Source organism: Ambystoma mexicanum, chromosome 13 (assembly GCF_040938575.1).
Source record: "Ambystoma mexicanum isolate Mex_15411 chromosome 13, UKY_AmexF1_1, whole genome shotgun sequence".
Lineage (NCBI taxonomy): Eukaryota > Metazoa > Chordata > Amphibia > Caudata > Ambystomatidae > Ambystoma > Ambystoma mexicanum.
This window is the reverse complement of record NC_090938.1, coordinates 228,053,450-228,075,517: the sequence shown is the minus strand read 5'-3', so window position 1 is coordinate 228,075,517 and position 22,068 is coordinate 228,053,450. Positions and strand designations below refer to the sequence as shown.

Genomic DNA, 22,068 nt, shown 5'->3' with positions numbered 1-22,068 from the left:
CCAATAGTTGCACCAAAGCCCAGCACTCGGTGTATACCGAGCGGAAGCTGCCAACAGCACACCACCTCTCCCACTCTCCTACTCCCCTCCTCCCGACTAACCCTACCCACCCTCCTTCCTGTTTGCAGATCTGCCACAGCGCCTGAGGACCAATTCCGTTGGTGACGGTGCGCCATATAAGTACCTTTAACATAACATAACCTTTACATATACCCCTGTTCCAAAATTCCATCCCGTTCTCTCTGTATTTTTGGGGTTTCTTGGGGTGCACAGGCGACCATACCAAGAGAAAACATTGTAACTATGTGTAGGCGCGCTCATTTACTAAAGTCCAGCTTCGGAATTTAGAAAATGTCCTCCTTGGAAATAAACCGCAGATTACACAAAAATACTTACCTGCAACAAACTGAAAGTGAATAAAAAGGACCACATGTGTCCAAAATCATGTTAGATGTGGTTATCAAAATGCACACAAATAATCACTGCACCTATTTACATAAAGTGAATGTCCGAGTCCTGCGGCCAGGATGACCTCCCACACCAGAGCCCAGCCCAAGAAAGGATTACATCGCACATTGTTACTGCACGCGCAATTGGGAGATTCAGTAACACATCTATTTTTTTACTTTTTATCCCACAGTTGTTGCCACACTTTCTCTGATGTTTATCAACGTATTTCTGGTGTATTTATTTGCTTTGCCTACAATACAAATGGAGTGAGAGCAAAATATACGTCTGGTGAACAAGAAGAGTTCCCCTGTAAGCGACCAAATGCTTCAGCAGAGGTTCAAATATTCGTGGGCACTTGGGAGATTTAAGTATAGAAATAGAAAGAGGAGGAGAAAGAGAATGTGTGATATCAGAGAGAAACTTAGGGTTAGATGTAAGAGACAGAGTGAAAGTTATCGGTCACGTCTGTTGGAAAGGAGGAAGGAGCGAGGAGTTGGGGCCTGAGCACGAGTTTAGAGAGACTGAACGGGCAGGGTTTACAATAAAGTATGGGCGGAACCACCTCTACGCCCAGCCCCCAAAGGCGAGTAGATAATGAGGTGCAGAGAGAAGATGAAACATCCCGGGAGAAAGAGGACGAGGGATAACTGAGGATGGGTATAGTCAATCACGTGGTAGCTGGCAAAATGTGCTGGGAATGCAGGGTAAGTGTATTACCCAGAAGTCCCTCTTCTCCCCCTTACGCCCTTGTCCTCTGCAGACAGCTCCTTGCTATCTCTCTCTAAAAATACAGTGGCACTCTGCATAGCCATTATTTGGAAGTGTCAGGTCTGTAGGTTCCCTATTCTCTTCCCCAGTGTTCTTTGCTATTAGTACCCAGCGGGGGCGTGGCTTTGACCTCCCAGCCAATGGGGAGCCTCGGAGCGGGGGCATTTCCATACAATAATGTGCCGCTCTGAGCCTCCTCAGGGCTGGAGGCTGCCATCTCCCCTGCCGTGGAACAAGGCAAGTGACCCCCACCACTTCCCCCACTCCCCTGTGACACAGATTTCCCTCCCACTCCCGCCCCACTTACCTGCTTCTTTCTGGTTCTTTTTCGGGAGCAGATGTGCTGGGAATACTTCTGTCCCCGGCGCGCCAACTTCCGATGTGCGACACGCCGCCATGGAAAGGGGGAAGGTACTACCCTTCTCCCGTTCCATGGCAGACATCTTTTTTCATTTATTTTCTTCTTATTTTTCTTTTTGGAAGTTGTGAAACGTTTTAAAACTACGAAAAGATTTTATTAGTGCAACAGTCCAACGGGCCGGGGTACTAATAGCAATAAGCCCCTCGCCGCAGGGGCATTACCGCATGAGTTAATGCCCCGGGTCCTTCCTTTTTACTATAGGTCCCGGGGCATTAACTGACGTGGTAATGCCCCCGTCTCTGGGCGTATTGCTTAACTAGAGCAGTGTTACATCCGATGGTGCTGAGGAAACGCAGACCTATCATTCTGTCATAAATTCCAGCATACAACTCAATATTTTCCTCATTTGATAGGTTGCTGCATCTCAAACGACAGCACCATGTTTAGTGAAAGCAATAATCGCTGTTCAAAATGTAGTTCAATGGTTCGAAGCCACGGCTGAGCCAGTTTTTTATCCTTCCGAGGTCGATAAAAGGAGGACCATTGTCTTGGTTTTGTAACACCTGTTTTCATAAAGTTACGAATATCTGCAAAAGATTCTTTTTATTATTATTCCTGCCATTTTGAAGACCAGAACCAGAGATGAACTGCCTCTGCCCTCAGAAACTAGGCATTTGCCTTCCTATGTAGGTACTGTGACAGCAAACTCTAGGACATACTCCATGACTGCTGGGCGAGTATGCATTCTCATGTAAATAGGACAAACATTCGTGTTAAACATCATACCCATTGAATGCCAGAATAACAGCTGCCAAAGTGAGTGTGCTTGCTTTTTTTGCCAAGCTGCTACAGTTCGAGGCTATTATCAGAGCAAACCACATGTTCTCCCCTGAGTGAATGGGAACAGGAAACCCCCCTGTCACATCCTGCACAGCACCCTGCTTCCTGCTCAGACACCGCCCTCCCTGCACGGATGTACCGGCCAGCTAACATTGCAGGCTTGTTTACAATAAAAAATAGTCACGAACAACTGGATTCATCAAAAGAGCGGCTCAAACGCCCAGCTCTTGGGCTGCCTGTGTTGCTTTCCAGCCACTTGCTACGCGCAAAATGGAGGTTCTCAAGAGTTCCCAATAGTGCCCGGAACACATAAGGGACCCTCGTGGTGTACGGTCTGCAACCTGCGGTTTGCCAGATGTTTTGGACTATGGCTCCCATGACCACTCATCTTTCACTATTCTGGCTGGGGCTGATGGGAGTTGGAGTGTAAAACATCTGGAAAGCCAAATGTTGCGGCCACCTGAGGGGTCAGGGATGTGGTGTGGAGGCATCTGGTTGGAAATAAGTGACGGGTGGTGTGCTGTGGTGTGTGTTGGTAGTTTCGAGTGTTGCAGGGGCTATACCCTGAAAAACATATGAAGCATTGTCTAAGCCGACAGGTTTTGGCTCTTGTGTCAAGTGCAGTATCAAGGCCCCAATAAACTTCATGGCCATAAACTCATGAGTAGAGGTGAAGTTCACCCCATTGTAAGTGCTTGCTAGGGTGACCAGATTTAAAAAGGAAAAATCCGGGACGGGCCAAATAACATAAAAGTAGGACTAACCCTTGAAAGTGGCTGTCAAGGCACTACACTTCAGTAGCGTTTGGAGGAGAAGTGGGTTTAAGAGTTACTGTTCAAATAAACACATATTATAATTCATTTATTAAAAACCAACACTATCTTAAGTTGTAAAATGCAGCATTTCTTCTGTGCGAGATTTTGCACTCCTGCCTGTCAGCTATGAAGTCCTACCACAAAAAAACGGGACCACTGCAGTTCCAATGGTAACATAACCTTGAGAAAGTGGGACAGAGCACCAAATACCGGGACAGTCCCGGCAAAACCGGGATGTCTGGTCACCCTAGTGCTTGCAATCCTTCTGCGAGCCTATTGCGGCGGGCGTAGGTGCCCACGTCCTTGAGGAATTAGCTGCCATTGTGGGTGCCTCATTGTTTGTTTATAGCCACAGTTAAGCACAAAATGTACTGACTATAAAAACAGGCACACCAACAACGAATTTAGATCCAAGCCATGTTTTGTCAACCATTGGATGTCTGGGACTCTTTCCAGTACGATGACTGCGGCAGCAACTAACTGCAATCAAATCACACACGGAACGCTCTCCTTTCAACAAATCACAATGGCAAAAACACAAAGGAGGAGGGGTTTATGACAGGTCACTAATGTGTACTCTTCACCATTTGCGACTATCCTTACCAACCCAAAACTAAAAAGGATAGGCCGCGACAGAGGGCCCTTGTGGTCTACGAGGTGCTCGGTTTTGTCACTTAGTGTACTTGCTGTCACGCATCGCCTTAGCTTGCTCTAATCTATTGATACATAAACACATCTTGTTCAATGTCACGCTTAGAGGTGTTATTTCAGGGTCACAACTGCATACCCTAACATTTCTTTCCACTACATGTCCTCCTGGCAATCTCAGCTTCCAGACCATCCATCCTCTGACTCTGCACACGCAGAAGTGGGGGTACGGCGCTTGTGTGCACAACTCCCCTTTCTGCAGGAGCCCGCAAAGAACGGATGTCCAGGCATATAGTGGCACGGTAAATGAAAGGTCTATCAACATTTAGGGGGCTGATTGTGACAGCCATTCAAACTCCCATAACTGCTGCTTTGATAGCCCATTGGTGTTGCGCGCTGCGTTGGTCCTAGAGACCTGACCAGGACTCTTCCCTCTCTAGAATCCCTTATTGAAACTCTCCCTTCTACAGCTATTCCTAACCAATGGCTACTTTGTGCCCACTGCTGCATCCTCCCTATTTTTTCCAGTCCCACCCAGGGCCATGTTGCATAGTACGCATGCATTGTGAGCATGCGTGAGCCTCGTTTGGGCTCGCGCAAGCGTATAGTTAATAAAGGAGGTCCCGGACGGCAGTTGCAGCCGGGACCCCGTACCAGCAACACGTGTCCCGTGTGTCTCTCTGCCTGCATGCGTGCGCGCGTGTGTGGCGTGCGGGGAGCCTGGGGGTCAAACGCCACCTCTAACACTGGCGACGAAGAACTGCGTGCACTGCCAGAGAGACCAGCCAGCACCAGCGTGCTGCAAGTACGTTACCTGACAATGGTCACTATACAGACGCAGGGCCGGTGCTACCACTAGGCCAGCTAGGCGCTCACCTATGGCAAACTCTGCAGAGGGCGCCAGTCTATGAAGGAAAGGGCCATCCTGCTCTTGCCTCTACTTTCCCACTGTGTTCATAAATTAATTCACTTTGTGGAGTTTTTTTTCAAAAACGTCCTTACAGTTATCCTTGCAGTGACATAGCCACAAATGAGAGGTGGGGGGGATTGAGTGAGGACAAGGAAGGGGCCTAGTGCCCCCCTCCATCGCTCATGCTGCCGAGAAGCAGGCCTTATCATTTCTTTGCTTAGGCGGAGAGCCTAGGAGTGCATTGTGAATCTGCTCTCCTGAGAACACCGAAATGTATTTATGTAGGTACAATTAGTATGAATTTAAACTATAGCACCTGCCACTTCCCAGGGCACGGAGGCATTGCTGGGGCGGCTGAGGGGACTATAGCCCCAGGTCTTTTGATTGTAGCCATGGATAGGAGCTCAGGGGCTACAACGAAAAGGCTAGCTAGCCCCGGGTCCCGAAAGTCCCAACATTAGCATAGCCCCAGATCTTTTCCAGACCTGGCAACACCCCTGCCCAGAAGACACCAAAACCTGAGCCCTGAAGATACACGCACAGTCAACTGAAAGTCACAGCGAGTTCAGCAACACAGCAGGCTGGACAGCAGCAAAGTAGGGCATTTTTATCATTTTTCTTCTCACACTGGACATCCCTATAAATATTAAATGAAGCAATATACACACTAGCTGTGACCCTATCGCTGCAGCAGCCTCGACAAACAGCGAATACTGCTGTTGACACTGCATTTTATCTTAAGCACGTTCCAAGAGTACCACATACTCGAAGCTTTCGATTTTTGCCCACCCGCATCATTACCTCCACTATGTATTGGTGCCTAACTACTCTCCTCCACCTACTGTACATTTACACTAGACGCTGGACTTATCAGCCCCACCTACACTCTAACCAAGACACATATACCAGCACACTCAAGGTAGCTATTACCCACACTTCGTGGATTAGTACTGTGGCATCTGCAAACCCCTACTTGGATGATCCAGCACTCTGCATACGCCACTTTGCTACCAGACCATCACCCAACCAACCTTGTACTATTACTAATTGAAACCTTAGACTAAATTTCAGAACCACCCCACTAAAACAGCGCCCATACCTGAAGCTATATTATAGCTCAACCCTATCTCGCAACAATTCCACAAATAACTACGCTCCAACCTCACCATGCTCTCAACACTCTAGCATTTTAACCAGAAACTCTAGATTAGGAACCCGATTGTTGACCAAAAAACCCCAACCGTACGCCCACAGGAGCAACAAACATCGGCATAGTGACAACAACTTAGCTAATCTGGCCACTGATTCAGATGGTAAGCTAGCCCCCATCCTTTTGCATGACCAACCCATGCTACCACAAAAAACCCCTGCAAAAGACACATTCATCTAAGCAGCCTAGGTGAATGCTAGGTCCCTCTCTGCCCATGCTTTGGACATCGCTGATTTCATAACTCATGAAAAGCTTGATCTCCTTGCAGTCACGGAAACCTGGCTAAATGCAGCCTCCGGCCCATCTCTGGCCCTTGCTATACCTAATGACTATGTCATTATTAGATGCGATAGAAACACCAATCACGTGAAGGGAGGCGGACTTGCCCTCATCTTCAGAAACACCTTTGACATTAGAGTCATTCAGGACGTTCAAATCCCCTCTGCTGAATCCCTGTCCATCAAACTACCACTATCACCCAACCATACAGCAACAATGCACCTTATCTACCGACCACCAGGATCTATTTCATCTTTTATAGAGGATATTGTATCACTCATATCCACCGACACTAAACCTAATTCACAAACTATCCTACTCGGGGATTTTAATCTTGGTTTTAACAATCCAAAGAATACTAACGCCCGTGATCTAGCCAACACACTATCCGACTTGGGTCACACCCACATTATTCACGAGCCTACACATCAAAGGAAGAACACTGGACTGGCTCACTAATCTCAACTGCTCTATTGATCTTTTATCTAATGATCCTTGTATCTGGTCGGATCATCATAAAATAACCTTTTCCATCAAAGCAAACACACAACACCCGGCTCCTATCATCGCTCCAGCCACCAGCACAAGAAACAAGAAAGACATTACACCGGATAAACTCCTACCGCTATTACTCCCCCTTCTCAACAACATTGACTCTGACTCTGACCCTACAGTCTAGTGGATATTTACAATCAGGAAATTCTTAAAGCACTGAATACCATCCCCCCCTAAAATTGCGGAAATCTAAACCACAACGTCACTTGAATACATGGTTCACGCTGCATCTAAGAGAACTACGCAAAACTAAGAGAACTGCAGAAGCACATTGGGAAAAGTGCCCTACAGTAACCAACAAGAATGAGCTAACCCTAGCATCCTCTAGCTACAAAGAAGCCATCTTACTCGCTAAAAAAGACACCTATAACAAAAGGATTATGCAAGCAGAATCTAATACAAAAGAACTTTTCAAGATTCTAAAGAATTAGAATCCCCTATTGCCCCTATTGACAAATGTGTCACAGATGCACTATGGTGGAGCAACATCCAGAAGGCCCTATTAGATAAAATAGCTCGCCTACAAGCTAAAATCAATGCGAAAAAATCCCTGTTACTCGCTGACTCTGATTACAAACAACTCCCTAACAAGTCACCCACCTTTAAGTCAACTTGCAAGCCATTCAGTTTCTGTCCCCTCTCTGTTTGGGAAGTAGAAAACATCATTAGGAAACTCAAACCATCAAATTGCCAAGGTGACGCTTGCCCTGCCTCGATCATCAAAGCTGCAGCACATGACCTGGCACCATTTATTACTAACCTCATCAATGCCTCCTTCAAATCCGGAGTAGTGCCTGATAACCTAAAAGACACATGGGTCATTCCTCTACTCAATAAACCAACTCTTGACCCAGCCAACCCGTCTAACTATAGGCCAATAACAACTGTACCCTTCTTAATAAAAATACTAGATAGAGCAGCTTACCTGCAAATACAGGCTAATCTAGAATCGAACAATCTCTTGCGACTAAGGCAATCCGGCTTCCGACCCAGACACGGTACAGAAACTGCACTAATAGATCTCACTACTCAGATCCAAATCCTAAAAGACAATGGTAAACTTGCACTCCTCTTACTGCTTGATGTGTCAGCAGCTTTTGACTTGGTCAACCACCAAACACTCTGTCACCACTTGAAAACTGCAGCACACTTTTCAGACGCAGCCCCTGCCTGGATTAGCTCCTTCTTGACAAACAGAACCATGAGGGTCTTCTCTCCCACTGATTCAGCTGAACCTTTACCGGTACCTTCTAGGGTCCCGCAAGGCTCTTGTGTGTCCCCAACGCTCTATAATGTATTTACAAAGCCCCTCTTCGATATCCTTGACTACCTGGGTGTCATGTATTCTAATTATGCGGACGACACCCAGATACTCATTCTTATCTCGGGTGACCATGCAACAGACAGCAAAACCCAATGAAATCTACGCAGTAATACAAGCATGGATGGCACATCATGGACTTTGTCTCAATGACGAAAAAACTGAGTTGCTCATCCTTGGTATTCACGCTAAACTAAAAAATTTAAACACTGCGTTCAAATCTTTCACCATAGATGGCAATCCTATCCACGTCTGAAACAACACAAAAACCCTTGGTATCTACCTTGATGCCATCTTATCCTTCTCCAAACAAACTAATGCAGTAGCATCATGAACCGCCTATACCTGCAAATTGATCACCGCATGTAGGCCGTTCATCTCCACACCCAACTGCATTACTCTGGTAGAGCGTTAGTCTTGTCCAAAGTAGACTATTGTAATGCCCTCTATCTAGGCACTAGCCACAAAAATATCAACAAACTACAAGTAATTCAAAATAATGCCATCAGGGCAGCTCTCAACATCCCTAAAAAGTCACACATTTCTGAGACTAGACGTAATCTGCACTGGCTCCCAGTAGAGCATAGAATATCCCTCAAACCCTTGGCCCTTTCCACAAAGCCAGGGCCAACCTTGCACCAGCCTACCTCACCAACCAACTTACCCCACATACATCATCAAGACCACTCAGAGCAGCTCAAGCAAACACCATGTCCATACCGAGATTCAAACTCCATAACTCGGGCGGAGCTAGTTTCCCTGTACAAGCATCGAAATTATGGAACACACTCCCGCTCTCCTTAGGTCAGAACCATCCTTTAACCTATTCAAATGCAACACGAAGAGTTGGCTTCACAACATGGACACAATGACAGCCTAAACTTCCCAGATCCTTGACTTACTGACTGCCTACTGAACCTATTGTAAATAATTTATTCTATGTTATACTATATTTTATCTGCAGCCCCCATTGCATACATGAACATTGCAAAATATATGTATGTATCTGTAACACTAAATGTCTGTATTTATCGGTAACCATTGTAACCTTTGCCTACCACATTCAAATGTAACTGTAACCAGATCTAAACGTACGCGCCTGTATGCCCCCGGGCCTGGATGCGCTTTATAAATAAAACAAATACAAATACAAAATACAAATACTACCCCTAAACGTGTATTGTGTGCATAGATGTACATATGCATATGCTTGCAGGGGGTAATCCTAGCTTCAGCAGCATGCAGAGGCTTGGGTTGCCTCTGGTCAATGGCCCAGGTCAGCCCTCTTACTCCCTTTCCCAAAACATGTCTCCTCTGTAATACTGTAATACAAGTCCAGACTTCCTAGCCAGGTTATGAGGGCAGGAGGATTATGAGGGCAAGAAAAGTGTAGCACGAGAGCAGGGTCAGGTGAATGCTCAGGTCTGTAATACAAGTCCAGACTTCCAAGCCAGGTTATGAGGGCAAGAGGAGTGGTGCACGAGAGCAGGGTCAGGTGAATGCACAGGTCAGTAATACAAGTCCAGACTTCCAAGACAGGTTATGAGGGCAAGAAGAGTGGTGCAAGAGAGCAGGGTCAGGTGAATGCACAGGTCTGTAATACAAGTCCAGACTTCCAAGCCAGGTTATGAGGGCAAGAGGATTATGAGGGCAAGAAAAGTGGTGCACGAGAGCAGGGTCAGGTGAATGCACAGGTCTGTAATACAAGTCCAGACTTCCAAGCCAGGTTATGAGGGCAAGAGGAGTGGTGCACGAGAGCAGGGTCAGGTGAATGCACAGGTCAGTAATACAAGTCCAGACTTCCAGGCCGGGTTATCAGTGCAAGAAAAGTGGTGCAAGAGAGCAGGGTCAGGTGAATGCACAGGTCTGTAATACAAGTCCAGACTTCCTAGCCAGGTTATGAGGGCAAGCGGAGTGGTGCACGAGAGCAGGGTCAGGTGAATGCACAGGTCAGTAATACAAGTCCAGACTTCCAAGACAGGTTATGAGGGCAAGAAGAGTGGTGCAAGAGAGCAGGGTCAGGTGAATGCACAGGTCTGTAATACAAGTTCAGACTTCCAAGCCAGGTTATAAGGGCAAGAGGAGTGGTGCACGAGAGCAGGGTCAGGTGAATGCACAGGTCAGTAATACAAGTCCAGACTTCCAGGCCGGGTTATCAGTGCAAGAAAAGTGGTGCAAGAGAGCAGGGTCAGGTGAATGCACAGGTCTGTAATACAAGTCCAGACTTCCTAGCCAGGTTATGAGGGCAAGAGGAGTGGTGCACGAGAGCAGGGTCAGGTGAATGCACAGGTCAGTAATACAAGTCCAGACTTCCAAGACAGGTTATGAGGGCAAGAAGAGTGGTGCAAGAGAGCAGGGTCAGGTGAATGCACAGGTCAGTAATACAAGTCCAGACTTCCAAGACAGGTTATGAGGGCAAGAAGAGTGGTGCAAGAGAGCAGGGTCAGGTGAATGCACAGGTCTGTAATACAAGTCCAGACTTCCAAGCCAGGTTATGAGGGCAAGAGGATTATGAGGGCAAGAAAAGTGGTGAACGAGAGCAGGGTCAGGTGAATGCTCAGGTCTGTAATACAAGTCCAGACTTCCAAGCCAGGTTATGAGGGCAAGAAAAGTAGTACAAGAGAGCAGGATGAGGTGAATGCAGAGGTCTGGGTGATGAGCTGCACTGCAAGAAGGGGGAAGGAGGCTGAAAGAGTGAGTGCAGCAATGGCGTAACAAAAGATTGGGGAGCAGAAGGGTGGAGAAGGGATGAGGGGTGGGGAAGGGGTGATGGAAGGAGGGGAAGGAGGGAATGTGTGGTGGAGAAAAAAGGCTGCAGCAAAGAAAAAGTGAACAAAAGATTCAGGAGTGGATGAGTGGGGAAGGAGTTGCAGACCACTAGAGCATGAGGAGAGAGAGAAGATTGGGGGAGGATTGAAGGAGGAGAGATTGCCGGAAGAAGGTAGAAGGGACAGTGGAGAGGAAGACCTCGCAGAAGAACGCAACCAAAAGGAAGAGATCAAGGAAAAAGGATGAAACTGGTTTCCTAGTGACCCCATGTCATTGGTGACAGCGCCCTCCCGGCCTGGCTTTTTAACCAGCAGCAAGAACTTTGCATTCTGGCACAAGTAGACCTCAAGCTTTTGAAAGCCTGTATTTCAGAATGGAAAAAAGAATCTACAACTCTCAGAATGAAAGACGTGTGTCACACACTACTACTTAGCAGGTATATGAGAGGAAAGGAAGGGGTGAAGGGAGAAAAAATAGCCAGGAGAGGAAGGGTTGGCGGGAGGAGGATCAAGGGGGTGGTGGGGGTGTGGGGGTAAAGCTGAGAGGAGGGTAGTGGGGTGAAAGGAGAACGTGCTTTTAGGAAGAGGGGAAAGAGGAGGAGGGTGGATGTGACAGAGAGGAAGTGCTATGCTCTGTTGGAAAAATGGCATCCTGGCGTAGGGTCCTGCGAAAGTATAAAATGCAGCAGAGGTAGACTGATCGCTCTAAACAACTTTCAGGTGATCATTTTATTACAATGACGAAACGGTGCCAGGGGAAGACGATAGACTGTTCCTCAAACTATTCAGATATTAAAAGGGGAACTATGTGACAGTCCCCTGAGGCGGAAGGGTAGATGCAGTGTGGTGGAAACAGCCCAAACGAGTGAATTGTGCATTGCAAGCTGACCTTGCGAGCACTGTGTAAAAGCGCTGATGCATTTTCAACAATGATTCTTGACACAGCAGAAGCTTATCACACTACTGCTAATTTCCGTATCGAATAATAATAATGAAAGAGTCTCTACATTTATTGCGACACTCTGTCAGGTTAAGGGTGGGTGAAAGGGATGTGAGAGGCATGTTCGATCTTCTCTCTACTAGCCCCTCTCTCCCATGCCATTCCTTCCGGGATCATCTACAGCTCTGACTATTTCTTAGCAAACACTGGAGAAACCCCCCTAAACCTGAATGTTCTGCTGCGCGCTGCAGTGCAGCCTGGACCGGTGAGGACACATGTGTGTGCTGCATTGCTGTTCTCCGTGCTCTGCCCAGGCTATGTTTTTCTAAGTGTGGGGAGAGCTTGCTCGGCTGGTACCACACACGCTAGAAGGACATCTGTTTCCTTTATGAGGGCCTGTGCCGCTACTGTGCATCCTGTACTGTGTTCTACAGCATGTAAAAGGGAAGATGACATGGTTACCAGCTTTACTCTACTTATTTAGTGCGTGGAGTGATTCTGCTCTGCTGCCAACTGCGCTCTACCTCCTCTGTGCATGTGAGGAACGACGGGTCATCTTCTGAGTGTGAAGGAAGCGTGCACGCTGCCTGCCTTGCTGTGCATGTTCTGTGCATGAGGGAAACATGCACAGCGACTATCCATGTCGTAGAGGTTGTGTGTGTGAGAGAAGCATGCACGGCTTCGGCCTATACCGCACCTCTCGCGAAGGTGAGTAACGTGTGAACTGCCGCTGCACGTGCTGCACTTTAGTGAGTGGCACCTTCACTGCTAGCGCTGCTGTGTCTGTTTAGTGTGTTAAGGCAGGGTACATTTAAAACCGATTTTAGGCCTGGTGGATTTTGTGTGTCACACTCTCCCAGTTACAGCACAGCTGTGCAAATGAGGGTGACCCCTGGACATGTTGTGGGGGAGTTAGGAGTCGGTTAAACAGAAGAGTCCATGAGAAAATATATCATTGTCTGGCCAGGTATATATGCATGTACCAGTATTGGGGAGTACTACTTAATCATAAGTATATCTGAATGGGTGCATAAGATATATCATAGTGTGGCCAGGTATATATGCATGTACCAGTATTGGGGAGTACTACTGAATCATAAGTATATCTGAATGGGTGCATAAGATATATCATAGTGTAGCCAGGTATATATGCATGTACCAGTATTGGGGAGTACTACTGAATCATAAGTATATCTGAATGGGTGCATAAGATATATCATAGTGTAGCCAGGTATATATGCATGTACCAGTATTGGGGAGTACTACTGAATCATAAGTATATCTGAATGGGTGCATAAGGGCACATATGGATGACACATAATGTGAGTTAATCGATTCACACTATTCTATTTGTGACAATGCCCAAGGAGGCGTGAGGAAAACATTTTCTCAAATCAGTTTCTGTTTCTCCGTCCTTTTTACGTCGATATGTTTCAGGGAGATGAATATGATCTGTTGGATTACCTCCTTCTTTCTCGTCTTTTCTAGTAGCTTCTATCATATAATTTAATGCTACATTTTATATTGCATTACTTGTGAGTCTTAAACAAAGTCTTCACTGCTAATTTCTATTGGGTTTGTCATTTTCACTCTCGTTTCTTCCAGCTGGCTCCATGACATAGTCAATAGATTGTGGTCGCTGTTTTTGGTTCTAATTACACCAAAATGTGTGGATATCGAGAGGAGTTCTCGTGAAGCAAAGACTTAGTCCAAGACCGTACTCTGTCCGTCCCTCTCCCATGTGGGTACTGGGAGGATCTCATACGAAAAGTTTAGTTGGAGGTTATGCAGATCTCGTGAGTCCATTAATGAGTGCCACCAGAGGCGTTGCTAGGGGGTGGCTAAGGGGGCTATAGCCCCAGGTCTTTTGGTTGTAGCCCCGGATAGAATCTCAGGAGCTACAACCAAAAGGCTAGCTAGCCCCTAGTCCCAACAGTTGCGACATTAGTTTAGCCCTGGGTCTTTTCCAGACCTAGCAACACCCCTGAGTGCCACAATTTGCCTCTCTCTGAGGCAGGTGAGTTAGAATGGTAGTTTTTCTCAGGGCTGTATCGCGTATTCAACACATCATTTGTATATATTTTTCTCACTTTCGCACAGGGTATATTTCCTAATGGATAGAAAACTAGACCACGTTTTTTTAGCCACTTCTTCAATTACATAGGACACGCCCATTATAAGGTTTCCTTAGTTAAGTGTGCCTCCTTCGATGCAGCAAAGGTCTTTCAAGAACCACCCACAAATATTGTCTCTTAATGCGATAGACTCCCTTCATGTTTCATGCCACTAAAAGAGCGTGCAGGGGATCGTCATGTTTGGAGTAACGCGCCTGCGCACATGTGTGTTTAAGTACTTTAGTTGCTCCTGCTGGGAGTTTACCTACCCGAGTAGTGTATTGATACCAAATAGGAAGAGTTGGCAAGTATAACTACACAATATTCTTCTAAAAAATAGTTCATAATTGCGAGAGAAGCGAACAGTGCAGAGGAAGTTGTACTGCTCGCTAGACAGCAGGGGCGAGCTGGGAACAAAAAGACACCCTGGAAAGGTTTTTCAAACTGGCCCTATATTGCAACATGCAAGTGAATGGAGGAATTAAGAGCAAGACATATACATTGGGTTTGTAGGGTTTTCCTCGCTGGACAATTTGGCAAATTTGGTCTAAATGGTGACTATTGAAGAACTTGATAGTGATGGAAAGATAGATAAAAAAATACATTGACAAAAAACATTCTTAAGAGTGAAAAATAACATATTTGAAGCTTAAGCTTCATAAGAATGTTTTGCTTCAAATGGATGTTGGGTTCTCAGAGAGATAGAAGGCATAGGGTGGAGCGGAAATCTAGGGTGCGCACACAAAATAGGCCCACCGGGAATTCTGCAGAGTTCCCTGAATACCAGTCCAACTCTGCTAGCCAGTTTCCCTTCTGAACTTCAAAGACTGAAAGAGTAACAAGTTTATTTCATGATTTTTTTTAACTTGAAAAATAATGAAATTGATATGTAGCAATAGTAAGCAAATTGCACCTAATTGAATTTACTTCTCTGGGATGTTTATTAGAGTGCAGGGATCTTTCATGGTATAGAAATGCTGCTGCGCCCATATAGGGTTCTTTGAACGAAGATCTGGCTGGTGCCCTGCACTTGTACTCAATGAGAGCTTTGAGTAACTTCCGGAAAGGTGCGATTGTTATTCTGAGCAACTTAGAGTTGTCTACTAATGATCTCATTAATTATTCGTTTGATGCTAAGAAGCTTGTGCTAAGAAATGGTTGGATAATTACAATTTCCAAGATGAGACTGTATAAACTCTATAGTTTTTATTTTTTATTTTTAATTTGTATGGTTAATAAAATCAACCTTTCAAATGTTAACAAATATCAAAATGTCTGGATAATACAATTGATGAAGTTTCATACATGATCAGCAAAAAGATACACATTATACATTTACTACAAGTAAATATAAAAATGATTCAACTAGGTTAAAATGGAACATAGACTAAACAGAAAAAATTGCATCCAAAAATCATACAGTTGCTATTTTAGTTCCTAGTAATATAGATGAAAAGATGCAATGCCACATGTTTTTTTGGATATGTACATTTTGATCTTCAAAATAATTTCCGAAGCATTTTTTCTGAATTGTGACTAAACTTGGACAATGAACTAAACAATGTTCCAGCGTTTCTCTTTGGCCAACATTTTTACAAAATCGACACACATTCTCTTCCTGCGTAATTTGCTTTCTACGAGCCAGAACATCTAATGTCGGCCAAAGGTTCAAACGAAAACGGAGAAACTTCTGGCGAGTCTTTGAACATGGAAATTTGACCAAGTAATCAGATATTACTCTACAGCGCTTGTGACCGAATAACGTTCGATCAAAGTCCTTATAATTAAGGCATTTATTTTGAGTCATAAACCAATCATGTTGCTTGATTTTTATTTTAGCTCGAGCTTCATTGGCCAGGAGTAACTCTAAATCCACAGATGCGTCGGACAGTGCATTCATGGTGAAGGCACACCATTGTCTCGAAAAGGCCTGATTTTGCTTGAGAAGGTGGGTAGCCACCTTTCCCAAGATGTCTGAACGCTCTAATGACAAGAGACATTTGCGGAAGAAAGCACAATATTTCCAGATTACAAAGGAGGACATTGAGAGTGAGCCTAATTCAAATCGAATCAAAGGTAAGGGAGTGCACACTGGTAAGTGCAAAACTTGTTTCCAGAACAATGATTCAATTCTGTCCCACCACTCCACAGATTTGGGACTGCGAGCCTCGGACCCATAGGTCAAAATTGGCAACACCTTCTGAAGAAAGAAGGTGAGTATATGCTTAAGTGTAAATTTGCCAAATTAGCCCATAAGAATTTTTGCTTGTGCAATTAGAGACCGTAGTTTACCATTGATTTCCATGTCAGGGTCAAGACTTGGAAGGGTGTCCACTATGAGGGTGCCCAAATACTTGTAGCTGGCTACCTGTTCTAAAGGAACATTATGTAGTCGCCAGCAAAAGGTTTTAACTTTACAGCTTTCATGCCTCTTACAGACCATTATTTGGGTTTTGCTAATATTAATTTTCAAATGATTCGAGTCTACATATGTTTCTAGACCATGCAAAAGTTTCTGAAGAGCAGTATGGATTTTTGAAAGGAGGATCAGGTCATCGGCATAGAGCAGATAGGAAATGCTATGCCAACCTAAACGAGGAGGATCACTTAGGATTTTACTAAGAGTTAGGCCCAGATCATAAATGAAAAAATTGAAGATGGATGAGGCCAAGATACAACCTTGTTTCAACCCTCTGAACGTTCGAAATTTTGAGGTCATATCACCACTTAAATTGAGCCGAACCTGCATGGTAGTATTGGAGTGTAGAAGAGTAATTAAAGATATTAAGGAAGGCGGACAATTATGTTTGATCAATTTGTGGTGTAACAAAGATCGATCGATTGAATCGAATGCAACCTGAAAGTCCACGAAGGCCAGATACAAGGTCTGTCTTCGCGCTGCATGATCAGAGAGGAGCATTTGGAGAGTAATGATGTTAGGGATGGTGCCTAGTCCGGCCACAAAACCTGACTGAAGGGGATCATTAAGATGGACTTGAGTGATCCACTTCTAAAAGTCTCTTAGAATCAATCGCGAAAAGATCTTTCCTGGAGCATCTAATAATGCTATCGGCCGATAGCTGCACGGTTCTTTCCTGTCTCCCTTTTTATAAATGGGGACAATGATAGAGTGGGTCCAGGACGGTGGAAGTTTTTGAAATTTCAAGTTGAGTCTAAAGATGATATACAGAATGCGCCGATAGGCTTTAAACATCTTATTGGACGGGCCATCTGGACCGGAAGCACCTGAACGACTTGCTTTTTTGATATATAGCAAGATGTCTTCTAAATCAAAGTCTAGATGAAATTTAGACAAAGAATGTGTAGCTGTTAGAGCCGCGTCATTGTCAGGCAATTTATATAAATTGGAAAAATACGCAATCCAAGCAATCCAAACTCTATAGTAGCTTGTCACCGCTCGATAAACCACGGGGTTGCATTCCGAGATACCTGGAAAAATGTCCAAGCATTTACTGGTCCAGCCAGTACTTAAGATACATGTGGGCCTCATCACGAGTTTGGCCTCAGTCCTTAAATGAGGCAGTGCCGTTATTACTGCAGCATTTAAGGGCTTGCCAAATCATGAGTTGGGCGGAAAGTTTGGAGTTTACTCCACTTTCCGCCCATTTTTTGCCACTAGTAGTGCGGCACTAATTGCGCCTGCACTAATAGAGCCCCAATGGACGCAATGGGGAATAGGAACTTACTGCTGCACTGCTACCCATGAGCTGGCGCTAATAGCGCCGGACCGGTTCCGTTGGTAGTATCCAGACAGTATTACCGCCGTGATACCGCTGAGGCTCTGATAGAGCCCACAGTCTAAATTCACTCCGCAGGGGTGAGATCCTGCGGATTAGATCTCCGAATGAGGAGATTGGGACTGGCCGCGCAATACGTAAGGATCATGAAGTGTTGCACGACAGAATGCACCTTGGTCTGAATTGTTCCGCCCTGGCCACATTTAGAACATTATGGCTGGGACGCTATACATATCATTTTGCATTGCTCAATGCAGAATTCTTGTTTGCACGCATCTCCAGCTGTGAGGAACCTATAGCGACCATTGCTGTTATGAAGATCTTACACAAGGTAGGCTTGATAAGGCGAACATGGCAGAAACATACCTGGGCTCTTGCCCCCAATTCTTGTCACTGTTTTATTCTGAAGCTTAGCCTGAAATGCTGCCCTTATGCTCATCTTGTCCCGGGATTGGAAGGTTCTGTTTGAGTTGTTTTATATTCTTCTTTCTTTAGGAATGTTTTTGGCTTTAAATGAATTGGTTTACAATGAATTCTATGAATGGCTTTGATTAGTATATGATGTATTGAAGGATGGAATATGTTCATTTGAAAAAAATGTCTTCTGATTTGTATAATGTTGTGTACGGTTGTGTATGTGCAACCAGAGTCACAAATGATAGAGTACCATCCTGCCCTAAAACGTTTGTAACCATGGGAGGTGGGTCCCCTCAAGGCTTACAGGCAATGTGCCGACATGCCACGTCACCACAACGTCATGTGTCCAATCCTGGGTCTTCCGTTTAACAGAATGGCTGCAATCTGAATGGGGAGCCAGGTGTATGGTTGCTCCCGGGCCTCGGCACCAGCACCCTAGGAAAACCTATAAACCAAACATGGTGCCACTTTCACCATGCCAATGGGCGCTGTGGTCATCCCATAGCAGTGGTCATCAAACACTTTTATGCAGTGACCCCCTTGAGTAACATTATTGTTGCTGGGCCCCCTTGCATATAAACATTGCTTCTGGGTCCCCATGGTGCCAGATATCCTTATATGTTCTATTAAAAGCAGTCACTGTCAGTGGTCGAAGTGAGCAGGAGCGGTCGGGAGCGGTGCTCCTCTACTTTTTTAAATTACCTTTTACAGCTCCTATACTTTTATTGCAAAAAGAAAGCGTTCCGGAATGGTTTCGTTTTACAATAAAAGTGTAGGAAGAAGTTGAAACTTGCACTTTCCGTGCACTGCACTGAACGTTCCCTTAAACAGCAGATGCAAATGTTTGGGTGTGTGTATTGTGTGTGGGAGGGGACGTGGTGATGGAGTTTGTGGGGAGTGGGTGCAGGCCAGCAGGGAACATAGTTCCACTACTTCTTTTCGTACACTTCGACCACTGGTTACTGTAGTCCCTTTCTGGAGAGCCGCATGCCCCCCACCAACCCCCTGTACATCATTCTGTATAGGCGCATTATAAATACCCACTAAACAAAATCCATTGGGCCCCCTAGGCGGGGCTAGCCCCTGGGTTTGAAGACCAATGCCCTATAGACGCCCTATTGTCCTCCCGAATCCCCCAAGTGACCTAGAGTCACTAGGCCCTACACCTACTCGAGCCACTGTGACGGCTTGAGGTGTAGGCAAAAAACACAACAGGTGGAAAACCCCTACTTCAAGAACATCTGGGGTCAATATTGTTCTATATTAGACAGGTGTGATGCCCCAAGAAAAAGAAACTACCTTAATCTTGTGTTTCTTACAAAATAGTGAGGTATGGAGGAGAGACAAGAACTGCATTCTTCAATGAATCATTGATCACTTGTAGGATTTGCAACATAAAAAACTTTTTTAGAAAAATATTCCATACAATACAATATAATTTCATTTATCATAATACATTTCAAAGCATGACTCATCAATTTCATCAATAAGAACCATATTTCTGCAAGTGGAGGTCTATATGGACCAGTTTACAATAAGTCTTTCCAACTTTCTGACTTACAATTTCCTTAATATGGACGATACTCTTGCTATTATTAGTCCACACATGGTAATTATCATGGCTTGTGGTGGAGGGACACCACTGCTCCCGCTCAACTGCCAACTGACACACAGGGCGTTTTTTTCCCTCAGGATATGCCAGTGAGTGTTCTGGAACAGCGCACTTTTTTTTTTTTTTAAATGACGCACTTTGTAAAATGTAGCGCGCACAATTGATAATTGTGAAAGGTGCTGAAAGCAGAGCATGGCGGCCCGAGGCCTCCGAGAGCCGGGGCCTCGCGCTGAGCGCCAGCCACTCGCGCAGCCCTCGAGCGCCGCTGATTTGGGAACATCACCCGCACACGCTGCTCACCGGCGCGAGAGCTGCATCCCACTCCCCTGCCCCTCCCTCACCGCGCCCCGCCCCCCCCTAAGAATTTCCCGCCAACGCCAGTTCCTCACACTGCACGCTGGCTACAGGCATACGTTCCTCAAACCGACACCAGTCTGACCTCCTCGCGGTGCTACCAGTTCCCCGCACCCCCCATTTCTGCGCCATGTTCTCAGACTGGCTTCCCACCCGTGTGAACGCCTCACATTGCCCCCAATGGCAATGCCAGCACCCCCCACTATTCACAGAGTGTTTCACCATTGCGAGCTGGTCGCGCTGCCAGCCCCTCCCGCTGACCAGTGCCCACAGAGGCGTGAGAGGTCCACACATCACGCGCCGCCACCATGCATCAGACATACCAGAGGCTAAGTCCGCGTGTGCTGCGAAGTTTCTGACATTGGCTGCGGTGTGTATTCTTTATCATGTAAAACAGTGCAATAATCCTCGCATACGTAGGCCAGGTAAATACACACGAGCACCCCCGCCCCCTATTCTCGGGCTTCCCCTTCATAACGCATGGAAGGCTCATGTGTGAGGATGCACCATATAACTTCATGGCTGTGCCGTGGGTGCAACGGGTATATGTGCGCACGTGCACTGCTGCAGTCCTGATAAGATGGCTTTGAGTTGTGGGCACCCGGCGCCTTCCTGACCGGGAAGACTGGCAGCACCTGACCAGGTGTCTGGAAAGTTAGGAAGCGAGGGTAGGCGCACATTGCAAGTAGGAAGAGGTGACAGAGCATTACAGGACCAGGAGGACCCTGACCCCGCATGTGGCACTGGTGACAAGTACTCAACGCGGGCCCCTGGCACAGGTACACGCCCTCGCCATATATCCAGGGCTCAGGTCGAGGGTACACGCGGGGGACTCATTCCCCCCACCTAAAAAGAGAAACATTGAATGACCTCTTTCAATTTATGAATTAAAGATGATCTCGGGGATCAAACCGCAGGCGTTAGTTTTGTAGGCTGGAGACTTCACCACTGCACTATATAATGGGATGAAAAATAACAGCCAACTAAAGGTGAAATGCCCCATTTCGGTACTGCAAGTCCCAGGGAAAACATTTGTATTGGTTCTTGGAGTTTAAAACATGCACACCTTTTAATGTTTTCAAAAACACTTTTAGAGGAAAATATTCTCTCTTGGTTTTGTGTGTGTGGATTTTATGAAAGACAAACGCCATTTGTCCTGTGCAATTTGGGTGGTTATGCAAAGCCAATTTAATAAAATGTGCATATTTCACCTTGATATGCTAATTTCTGGCGACGTCGTATCCAATTGCGTTTGTTGAGGAGTCCCCCCACTTTAATTTTTCGGACTTGACCCCTGCATATATCAATGGGACCGCTACCACCACGGACCAGTGGGAGGGAGGGAGGGGCACCCTTACCTGGGGACAGGCATTCAGCGCTACCTGCGACCCCTGAGGCAGGAACCCTCCATCTCCAGTCTTGGAGAATTACTTCGACCACGGAGAAGGACACCCGCCATCAGACATACTGGGGTACTGGCTCCCCACCACTGGCCCCCGGACAGTTAGTCAGCATCTCCGAACTTAAAAACCCACCTGCTAGCCACCGAATTTGATACCCACCGAACGTTCGCATGGGCACTTACTCCCGCGGCACTTCCGCCGGGTACTCAACCGCACCACTAACCCCGAGTCAGCTATCTACCGCCACCACTGACCCCTGCAACAGGTACTCACAGTCGTAAGGTCGCCGTCCTCTTTCGCCCCCATGTAAAGTAGAATGAAGACGAACAGCACGGTTGCAGCCAGCGCCGCGAACCGCTTCAAGGAGCATCGCATGGCCACGCTCGGCCCAGGGTATCATTCAGTGGGCCCGGCTCCTGCCGAATGAGAGGCAAGAGAACGCAGCCACATGGTGAGCAGGGCACTGCCAGCTTCCTCTACGCCCAGCAAGTGGGCGAGCCGAACTTGGTGGACGGTTTTCAGCGCAGATGGGTCGGAGCCGCTCC

General features: G+C 46.2%; 1 protein-coding gene across 1 annotated transcript in view; it reads right to left on the bottom strand.

Annotated features, from left to right (window-relative positions):
• Positions 1–21,933, bottom strand: part of LOC138521115 (alpha-1,3-mannosyl-glycoprotein 4-beta-N-acetylglucosaminyltransferase C-like) — a 303,408-nt gene extending 281,475 nt beyond the window's left edge. Inside the window, exon 1 of the mRNA XM_069633684.1 lies at positions 21,797–21,933. Within this exon, the coding sequence (XP_069489785.1) occupies positions 21,797–21,898 (102 nt within the window). The 5' untranslated portion in view covers positions 21,899–21,933. The remainder of the gene's footprint in view (positions 1–21,796) is intronic.
• Between the last annotated feature and the right edge of the window lie 135 nt (positions 21,934–22,068).